This window comes from Uloborus diversus, chromosome 9 (genome assembly GCF_026930045.1).
Source record: "Uloborus diversus isolate 005 chromosome 9, Udiv.v.3.1, whole genome shotgun sequence".
Taxonomy (NCBI): Eukaryota; Metazoa; Arthropoda; class Arachnida; order Araneae; family Uloboridae; genus Uloborus; species Uloborus diversus.
Genome location: NC_072739.1, coordinates 77,245,197 through 77,256,483, shown reverse-complemented (window position 1 = coordinate 77,256,483; position 11,287 = coordinate 77,245,197). Strand labels below are relative to the sequence as shown.

Genomic DNA, 11,287 nt, shown 5'->3' with positions numbered 1-11,287 from the left:
TGGGCGTGGCAAAATTAAGAACATGAAATTTTGCTGCTACAGAATATGAAACATAAGAAGTGTTGAAACTAACAGAAAATTCAAAATAAGTGATGTCCAGGCAGTAAAATCGCATCGCAAAAAATGGCAAGCGGCTGCGACAGAAGTGGATGCAATGAGATTTCAAAATTCAGATTTGATCTTTGGATCATTCAATTTTCCACTTTTAATGGCTTTTATGTGCTATACTGTTAAATCACTCAAGATTTCTAATGCTCCTTTAGCTACTGTTCCTTTCTCTTTGTCCAGGACATTTTTCCATGACTTGAAATGAATTTCCATGACTTTCAGTGAAAATTTCAATTTTCCATGACTTTTCCAGGTCTGAAATTCTGTTATTTTTTTTCCATGACTTTCCAGGATTTCCATGACCCGTACGAACCCTGTGTTTATGAAAAAGTAGGGGAAGTGTAGGTGCAACGAAACACGAAAATTCAATAAAACTTTTTATCATTAAAAAACATAGAAATTAAATTCTTTCAAATGGTACAATATTTGTTACAGTAATAGATATTATAGGTACAATATTAATTACTGTAATAGATATTATAAAAGTGGATCTAGAAAAAATTTCAAATCCACAAAAACGAGAGAAAAAAATGAAAATGAAACACAATTTCGTCTCACTGTTTCCCTTGTAAGTGGGAACAGTGAGACATATTTTTTTGAATTAGCGAACAATGAAAGAATCTAGATTTACCTGAAACAATAAAACAATACGAATAATTGTTGTTTTGGTATAAGCAATTCATTGCCTTTAGCATGGTAAATTTCATGTCGTCTTGACACACAGTAGTGAACTCTATTACATATTTGTTTGGGACTCGAATAAAATGATTTAGATGATTCTGGATTAGTGAAATGACCTAAAGTGTCATCTTGTGATGTAACATTAGATAAGGCTCAAATGCTTTCACTGCAGCCTTTGTCTAGTACCTATACAACAGCTTCTTTCCCGTCTGCTTCAGAAAATCTCACAAATACAGTTTGACCACACAAAATATGTAATTTGGCAATCGTCCAAGTTAAGACAATTCCATCTGAATGACTCTTACAGGGGAAAAACGAAAATAGCGATGAGATTTTGATGCACATTTTATAATGTCATTAGAGCCTTATTAATTTATTGTATTCTTGAAAATCAAAAGAGGGGAAACAAAGTTTCTTTGGAAAAAAAAATGTTTTCATTTCCTCCGAAAATGTGAAAGCAAAATAGTAAGATCAAAATTAAATTGTAAGGAATAAATCAATTTTTGTGGTGAGAATATAGATCAAGTGCAGTTTTATAAATTTTTGCCGTTAACAAATGGTCTTTTTACATGAAACTGAGTAATAATTCAGAGCCAAAAGTGTATGTCTGTGATGATAAAATTACCACCCCTGAAAACTAATAGATGCATCAATTTTCGCCTATCAATCGGGTGTTAGCCTTTCCAGGGAAGATTTTGATAATTGGGAATCTGGGGATCTTTCTTCATTGGCGTCAATTTATGGCTTCAGCGCCTGCGCGAGAGGTACTTTTCATTGCAAATCTAAACCAAGAGAACGGAAACATCTATTCCCATAGGGTGACTATAAATTAGCAGGGTTACCAAAAAAAAATCTACGCCAAGAATGAGACGACCGCGCCAGATTTCCAATTATCGAAATATCCCCCTTTCCATACTATGGGTGGTCAGACTGTAGCTAATCTTACTTTTTTATTTTTTTCGAGACATGCTAAAATTTTGAAATGTGGAAAACTATTACATTCACCATATTGCAATGAAACAATTAAAAAAAATAATATAAATATAATAAGCACAAAATGGAAATATTTATGTGATATTGAATAGCAGTAAAAGTCATATTTCCATTCAAACATCCTTATGTTGTTGATGCAGGTCTTTCTAACTTATTTTATTGTTATTTGAATCAACAGGCTAGTAGTAATTTAATGTAATGCAATATATATATAATTTCTTCACTTTTAATATATAAGCGCAATAGGAGCATTGATCAACGAATTAATGGTGTGTCACTGTACTCTCATTGCAAAATATAAGCTCAATGGTTGCTACTCTCAGACAAAGAAAATTAACAATATGATTCTACTGCTAAATGAACATTAGCTAATAGATTAATAACAATAGTCTTGTGATTTTGTGAAGTTACCAGTAACAGTATAGAAATAGTACAACAATAGAGATAATTTTACATCGATGAGTTAAAACTATGATGACAGAGTAATTTTTCTTATATGATACTTGGAAGCAAACTTTTTTCAGTTATTGATCACAGTATGTCGACCTGACTTTTCAAAAGTTTTACCGGGCTGGAAATATGGAAACAGAAAATATATTGCTGTTGTCTCACTATTCTCCCTGTACCCACTTCTCCTCTACTATTAGTAAGCTTAATTTTCTTTTGTTAGTTTATTCAGTTAGAAGGTTGTCCTAATGTTAGAGTAAACCAAAATTTTTATATGAGCACATATTACTTACTGATACATTATTGAATTCTTTACATTTAACAATGTTGACTGCATCAGGTTTTTTTTATCTTCAAACCAGCATTATGAAATATGGGTATTGTATTTGACAATGAATGTGTTTAGCAGTCAGTTACCACCCCTAAGCCAGGCCAGAACTGCTTGCAATATACCAGCCAACCCGGTTGTCACATCCAGAAATTGCAGTTTCGTTCTTGTTACAGTCTGTAATAGCAAATAAAAAAGCTGAAGGTAGAAGTCATGTCATTGAAGCTGACAGCACCAACAAACTGGTAGAAAAAGTAAATTTGTCTCACCAGCAAGTGTCCACAGCATGGTGAGGTTCAACTTGAAGGCAAGTTCTAATAAGGATGAAACTGCAGTCTCTGGATGTGATAACCTGGATGTCTGGTACATTGCATGTAATGGATATGTATCTTGCAATGAAAAAACAGAATAAACAAATTTTGAGACTTAAGTGTATATTATATATAAATTTTAATGAAGACCACAATGTCTGGTACATTGCATGTAATGGATATGTATCTTGCAATGAAAAAACAGAATAAACAAATTTTGAAACTTTGGTGTATATTATATAGAAATTTTAATGAAGACCATAAGAACTATGCCTTTAATAAAAATACAACTTTCAAAAAATTTTGAAAAATATTACTTTATTTCTAATGCACAGCATAATAAAGTCACAATTTATAACACAAATTCTAATTTTATAAGTAGCTGCCATCCACCAAATACTAAAAATATTATAAAAAACCATCTTTGATGATATAATTTTCTACTGAATTTACTAAAAGTTCTTAATTTATATAAAAGCAAAGAAACTACATAAGAAAATAGACGTTTTGAGCTTAAAATGTTTTACACCACGATGATAATTAAAAACAGTGCAACATGGAATTATCTTCTCCTTTTGTTGCACAGAGCTTTTTCAACACGTTCCCTTTCTTTTACTTCAAGTGACAGTTGCTTCACATCCTTTCGAAGTTTGCCAGTTGGACTTTGAAAGGAAATCCTAAAATAAATTTTTAAAATATATCAGTACTTATTTCCAACAAGAACAATAGGAAACACTATAGCTGCCAACCTTAGGAATTAAAACATCGGAAGATTCTGTGAACTTAGTACTTAGTCTTTTGGCACTTTCTAACAGATTTTGGAGCTTTATTATAATTTTACATTTGTTCTATTTTGTATAAAAGGGGAGGATATCAGGTGATTTTCCTCTTTTCTTTAGAGCTTGGGAAATTGTCTTGAACTTTGGGAAACTCTAAACTTTCCCACAAGAGTGATACAATACCAAACAAACAAACAAAAAGAATGTTTATGCTTCTTCCTGATTTCACGTTTAAGTACTCCGGATGCAAACTATTCTCAATTTCGTGAAACAACTACTAAAAGAAGCATAATTAAGTATAAAAAAGCAACATTCTCAAACTCATCTAATGAAGATATGTGCTGGTGATAATTATTTATACATAGAAATACTTCCTAGTACAATTTCAAGTGTTTGTATTACTTTAAGGCTAGGTAGCAATTAAATTTTAAAGTCAAATCGCAACCACAAATGCAAATCAAATTTAGATAATATGCTTCAAAAGAAACAAAATAGAAACTTTAAAAAACATATTTTAAGAGTTAAATAATGTATTTTTTCCAGGATGGTTTTTGCCAGTTTTTCCCCACCTTTAGTATCCCTCCCCCTCCTTTTGTAGGGGACACTTTTGAAAAAACATGTTTGGCTTGATAAGAAAATCCAAAACTTTCCAGCTGTTTTCTGCATGTCAGGGTTTCCACTAGGGTAGCAGTTTTTGCATAATGCAGAAACCCTATCTAAAGTAAGAAAAGGGAGCAAGGTATTTTCAATTTTTTGCTCAGAAAAGAAAAAAATGATGCACAAGCCCAGAGAAAGAGCATGCATGGCGATATTGTTCTTAATCTGTTTATAAATCTTAGCTGACATGTTTAAACTACCATTAAGTTCAACAATACTTTGTCTGAATAAGCACTTACATTTCCTCTTAATAATTGCATCATTGGCATTTCAAAACTCAAACTTATGTCCAGTGCTAAGTGTGATTTAAAAATTTTTATTTCAAACTTTAAAGAAATATTAGCTCCTGTGTATTTATTTCTTAAATGATATCATGTCTGAATTTGCTTTCGATTGGGGATGAAACAGCACTTTGCAAAAGAACATTTGAACTCAGCTTAAACCCTGCTGCACATTATGCCTATTTGATAGGACTTTCAAGGATTCCCAGGTCAAGTTTGTATCCTATTTTACTGAAACACCAGTAATAAAATACATAAATGTGACAACCAGTAACAGGATCTGGGCCCAGCTAGGCTGGTCCTAGTCAGGTTATTAGTCCCCAATGAAGATCAATAGCCCTCTTAAAGCTATCCACCCCCTTGCTTATTACTGCCTTTTACAGTAAGATGTTCCACGTGTCCACAACACTACTAAAGTAGTAATTTTTTCTAATTTCTAGGTTAGCCTGAGATTTGAATAGTTTAAAACAATGAATTCTCATGCTGCTTTCCGTGCAAAAATTTAACCCGTTAAACAATTTCATTTTGATAGATTTAAACAACTAAATCATGTCCCCTCTGGCTCTCCTCTGCTCTAGGCTATACATATTAAGCCTTTTAAGACAGAAATATTTTTCTTGAGATAAGTCGACCAAAACTGAACAGCGTACTCCAAATGAGGTCTTACTAAACTCCTATGTAAAGGCAGAAGAATGTTCTTAGATTTGTTTGAAATAGATCTATTGATAAACCCAAGCATTCTGATGGCTTTGTTACTTGTAATGCTGCACTGTTGACAAAACTTGAAGTTCTGATTTATTACGATATAGGTACCCAGATCAATAATATTTTCTGCCTGAATAAAACCAGATTTTGTAAATAATAACTTGTACACTTATTTCCATGCTCTAAGTGCAGCACTTGACATTTCTCAACATTAACAGACATATCCCACCTATCTGCTCACTTAGTAATATGATCCAAATCCTCTTGAAACTGTTTTACTTGTTCTTCATTTTCTACAATCCCCATAACTTTTACATCATCAGCAAAACAATTCATGTTCCCAGAAATATTTTACATTCTAAACCTCCCCCCTTTTTTGGTCAAGTATGACATTGGTAAAATAAAGAAGGTAAAAAATTAAGACGTGAAAAAAACTTTTAATTTTCAACTTATTCACCTTTTGGGAGTTGGTTTCTTTCGAGAACTTTTCACAGGGCTTGGAGTCACAAAACTGAAAGGTGAATACAACTTGACTGGAGTCACTTTTTCATTTAATTCATTATACTGTTGTACTTTCCCAAAAGGATGTTTTGTTGGACCAGATCGTAAAATCCTCTAGAAAATAAAACAATTTTTGAAATATTCCAAATGAATTTGCAGTAAAATGCAATTTAACATAACAGATCCACTTGGCTACAAATATGCAGAAATTCTACAGATTCCCGTGAAATTTCTGCACAAAATCTGCAGATTTTCTGCAAATATCTTCCAACTCCAAGATAGAATTTTAGTACAAATTCTGTAGATTTCTTAACGACTCAAATTTTTTGAGTCGAACGAGAGAGGCAAAATTAGAAATATACAAGTTCAAAACAACATAATTAGACATAGAAGGAGGATTAACAAAAATGCTAAACATATAATTGTAAATGTTCAAACGGTAGAATTATATGGATGCCTTAAATGCCAAATCAATTAACTCCACTTAAAAAAAAATCCTTGTTTCTGCTTTAATAAAGCTTTGTCAATGCTTAGCATGTGAATTTATATTAGAGTCATTATATGAAAAACATAGTTTTTTTAAAAGTTGAAATTCATGTAAAAAAAAATCTTCAATTTTTTTTTGAAGTTAATTTATATTGGACTTTATAGGCCCCTTTTTACTCTCACATAGTTAGTCACATTCTTTATTGATTATTTTGTAACTTTTTCTTGTAGTTATAGTTTTGGACCTGGAACGGAGGGTACCGGACAGTAAATATATATTTTAATATTATTTTTAAACTTTTGATTTAAATACTCTTGCATCTTGTTTTAGGAACACAGTTTGAACTGATTAAAATCTACACATCTTTCTTAAAATGGATTTTTTAAAAAAGTTGTAGGTATGCTCCATTTCTCATTGTATATCCACTAATACATCTATACTGTAACGGAGGATTCATATACGGAGGACACAGATTCTTATGTTTTGCTATGCACAATGTGCTGATTTACGGTTAACGCAATCTGTTATTTAGAATTTACGAAAAAAAGTGATTCAATTTCAAGTATTAAAAAAAAATTAGTACACCAAAAATTCTTTCCTTTTTGGGCAGTTCTCAAAAGGTGGGAGCAAACACAGACCTCAACTTTGAAGCTTCAACACCAAATAACTTTCATTTTAATTAACTCAAAAATTTTTGAGTTAAATTATAATACTGTATAGAGACATGAATTGACATAAATTATGGAAAAAATGCTCTTTAAATGCCCTTAAAAAAATATTTTCTTTGCTAAAAGGCGCAATTTTGGACATACCAAAACGTTAACTGAGCAAATGTACCATTAAAGAAAATTTTTTTTTAATTATTTCCATACGTTTCAAAAAAAATTTAAAGGTATGAATCTTACACTGAATAATTTTTTGTTAATATTTTACACAAATAACAAAAGTAAAGACAGATTATTCACTTTGTAAACGATTTTAGAAAATAGTAAGTTTGAAATTTGATGCATGTCCAAAATTTACGATCTTTACAATGCTTTTTTTTGAGAACTAAGTATATGATGTTTTCATTTTAAAGGTGTTTATCGAGCCTCGGAATCAATTTTTAATTGTTTAAAAGTGTTTTCATAAGCTTTTATGCAGTATCTTAGAAGAAAAATAATTTTTTTTAAACGTACATGTGAGATGTCCAAATGGCGTTACGATCTTGACGCCGATAATTCTGTCCATTTATTCATAATTTTTGATGATCTACTGTCTTCTAACCTCAATAAAAAACGTTATTATAATGTTATCTTCTTTAATCCATTGGTATTCTGCATAATTAATATGTTACACATTGAACAATACATAAATTACAGTAGAAACATGGCTGCTTATGATCGAACCGAAAGCCATTTTGCGCTAAAATCGCCAAGCAAACCTCCGTTAGCGACAACACAGTATACGATAAGCTAAAGGTTACCAGAGGGGAATTCCAATTTGACAAATGTAGTTTATCGTCAGCTGTACCAGTTTTGGCAACTTTATCACCTGCGCTAGCATTTTTTTTTCCCGCTTTTATTATTTTAGAATTCTTTTTCTCTTCTTTCTTTTGGAAATATAATTTAACGATCTCCAAATAGAAATACGAATTTCTTTCTTCAATAATTTTTTTAGACATCATTTTAATTCTTATGACATTAGAAAAAATATTCATTATTAAAACTGATGTCACTTTTTACAAGTGTATTATTTTTAATTTGAAGCTTTTTTTTAACCTTGCATCAATTTCTTCAAAATCATTCCAAAACTTTATTATATGTAAGGAGCAGCATGTATAGCCATTCAAGTATTTCATTAATATCCTCTTTATTATTAAATTGCAAAATTTAAAAAGTAGTAAATAAAATTTTCATTGGAAAAGTTAAAAATCAGATTAACAATTGTCAAAAATGGTGAAACTTACGTTATGATGATATCCAAAATCCGTTACCTACAGGAAAACAATGTCCAAAATCTGTTACCTACAGATTGCTGATTTAATTTGCTAATTAACAATTTTTACAAATACCTGCTGTCTTTTCATGTTCATATATTGTGTTCTAGGTATGCATACTATAGAATAAAATCAAAATTGATGTCAAATTCGAAAATTTTTGAAATTGCTCAAAGTTAACTTTTTTGTTCCCACCTTTTGAGAACTGCCCTTTTAACTCAAGAACGGAGGATACACAAAGTTAAGGACCTGTTTGACTTCAAAGAGAATAGCGCTGAAATTCTTTCACATTAAGTTTTTTAGCTTCACTATGAAGACCCAGAGTTGAAAAGGTCTACTTGTGATTCTAAACCTTTGTAATGAGCTGCCAGTACTGCCGTCTATTGAAAATTTTAATACTTAATTAGATTCTGAACGGAGGACTGACAGTAATTCAAAAGATTATGAATGCTATAGATATTTTTTTATTTTATTTCTTTTAAACTATTTAAAAAACATCAAGTAATTCAAATTTCACTATTAAATCTGTTATATTTTTTTGTATTAAGTAAATAAATGAAAACGTACATGGGAGGAAATATGTTGGGACATGTAACGGAGGCATACAGGTATCCCTCCGTTCAGTGAAAAAACATTTAAAAAAATTATAACATTATTAATTTGTACTGATCATTTTCAAAATTTGTTATACTTTTCTAAATCTTATAAAAAAAGTGTTTAAAAATAAATATTTTTGAAACTAACCACCCTAGACCTAAAAAAGTGTGTTTTTTTTTTAGAATGACTGATTAAAGTTTTGGTTCAGTACATTTCTGACCATGTGATGGCAGAAAATGTAACAATAAGGCCTATTCACTCTTATGGATAACACTATCTTCTTCATCACTTTTCTCGAGTTTTTGTTTTATGGAGTTAATCAATTTGACAAGTGAGGCATCCATATAGTAAAGAAAAACAAGCAAGTATAATGGAAGCGGATGCTACTGGATTTCGAAACGTGAAAAATCGGGGCTGTTGCATAAAAGCGTAAGAAATGGCTAAGATGCATAAATTTTGAATTCATCTGTACCATTTGATAAATATATGATCTTAAATTCAAAATCCATGACCAGTTGTCAGTTTCCATGATTTTTGAGTATTTGTTGCTGAAAATCACGACTTTCCATGACCATTTTCAATCATAGTCAAAACTCACGACTTTCCAGGTGCAGGGACCGATTTACACACCTGGGTGCCGCGGGGCACAGACAAATATGGTGCCCCCCCCCCCCCCACAAAAAAAAAAAAAAAAAATATGAAGGTAATTTTTGGATATTATTTTTATTGAAAGAAAACTTTAAAATATTGATTTTATATGAAAAAAGTTAACAATTTAGATGTTTTGCAAAGAAATCATTTAATATAAATCTAAAATAAATTCTTGACTTTCATGTGAGAAAATTTTTTGCAGTCGCTGATGGAGAAACTATGATACAAATGGTTAAGGTAAATCATAATGTGCTTTCTGCGTTCCTTTGTTTTCTTGTAGTAAATTCATCTATAATGTACTTATAACCAAGTTTTGCAGTCAAACTTCCTTCTATTGATAATAGAGCTAATGAAGATAATTTACTATCAGAAATGAGAGTAAGCAAAGGATACTTAGTTCTCTTCAATAGCGAAAATCCACCACAATTGGAGATTGGCAAAGTCAAAAACAATTTCAGGGCTGTATCTACGTTGGCAAAAGGTTTTTACCAAGTTTACCATCCATTTACCAAGTTTATGGATTTTTTTTAACTCTTTCGGTGACAAATTTCTTTTCCTACGATTGAACTAATATGAATAAATTCATCAGGAAAAGATTTATCCAAATCACAGGAGTAAGATTTTTGAAGATATTTTGCACTTTCTCGAATATTTTGCTTGTTGCATTCAAACAAGCAAGAAAATTTCTTTAATATGCCAGATCATAGGCTGACATTCTGAATTTTAGTTTTGTAATAAAATTATCACAGATTAGATAAAAAAAGGAAACCTTGAAACTTTGCTTAGAGTCTAATATGACTTCTTCACATTGTCCATCATAAAACTGTTTTAGAGTTTTTTCTGTCTTTTTGCTCAAAAAAAAAAAAAAAAAATGATGACAGAAGTTTGGTGCCCCCTTTCCTTTGATGCCCCGGGCCCCGAATGCCCAGCCGTAATTCAATCCCTGTCCAGGTGTACAGACACCCTGAAAATATTCCGTGAGGGAATCTCCCACTAAGGGAAGATTTGAAAACCTTCCGTGAAAATAAAGTTGTTGACTACATGACTTATTCTGGAAAAAACAACACATCAAAATGTTTACAACAGATTACAATAATTGGGAGCTTGGTGATCTTTATTCATTGGCATCAAATTTGTGGCACCACTGTCTGATTGTGGAAATTTTTCCCAAAACACATGTAAAGAAAGAGTAAGGTAATATCCGATGGCATACGGCTACCATAAAGTAACAGGGGCGAAAGGCTTGTTAAAAAAAATTATTACCGCCAGAAATTTCAAGCCGATGACAAACCCCCAATCCATCCCAAAATAAACCAAATTACTCATTATGTAGCATCATGCTAAAAACAATGAATTTTCAATCCTATCAGTTTGGTGGTTATGCTTTTAATTTTAATACTTATCCTAAAAAGTGAAAATAGATACCACGACAGATCAAGATGTGTTTTTAATTTGTAAGTCACACTTTTAAATCTCCTGGTAAAATACATATAAATGATGCAATGTTTGCGTCCTCTAAAAGACGAAAAAGTGGTAGAGTAGTGAAAACTAAACTCAAATTAATTTTAAATAGTTTACCTGAGAAATACCATCAAATGACTCTTTCACATTCGTAATAGTCCGGCAAGCTGTTATTCTCACTTCACTAAAAAGTTGTTCGACACGCCCAGTTGATGCGATTCTAGTTAGGGCCATGGTTTTGTTTTCTTTATCATTAGTACAGTTTTTAGCCTGAAAACTTTTCCTACGTGGTTTAATTTTGGTAGAATTCATTGCGAAATGT

At 31.4% G+C, this 11,287-nt stretch overlaps 1 protein-coding gene across 1 annotated transcript; it reads right to left on the bottom strand.

Moving 5' to 3' along the window:
• Positions 1-3,248: 3,248 nt before the first annotated feature.
• LOC129229670 (uncharacterized) lies at positions 3,249-11,283 on the bottom strand. Its single transcript, XM_054864030.1, has 3 exons — positions 11,083-11,283; positions 5,748-5,905; positions 3,249-3,545 (listed from the first exon to the last, which is right to left on the bottom strand). Exons 1-3 carry the CDS (start codon positions 11,275-11,277, stop codon positions 3,431-3,433), a joined length of 468 nt encoding a protein of 155 aa, XP_054720005.1. The 5' UTR covers positions 11,278-11,283; the 3' UTR covers positions 3,249-3,430.
• Between the last annotated feature and the right edge of the window lie 4 nt (positions 11,284-11,287).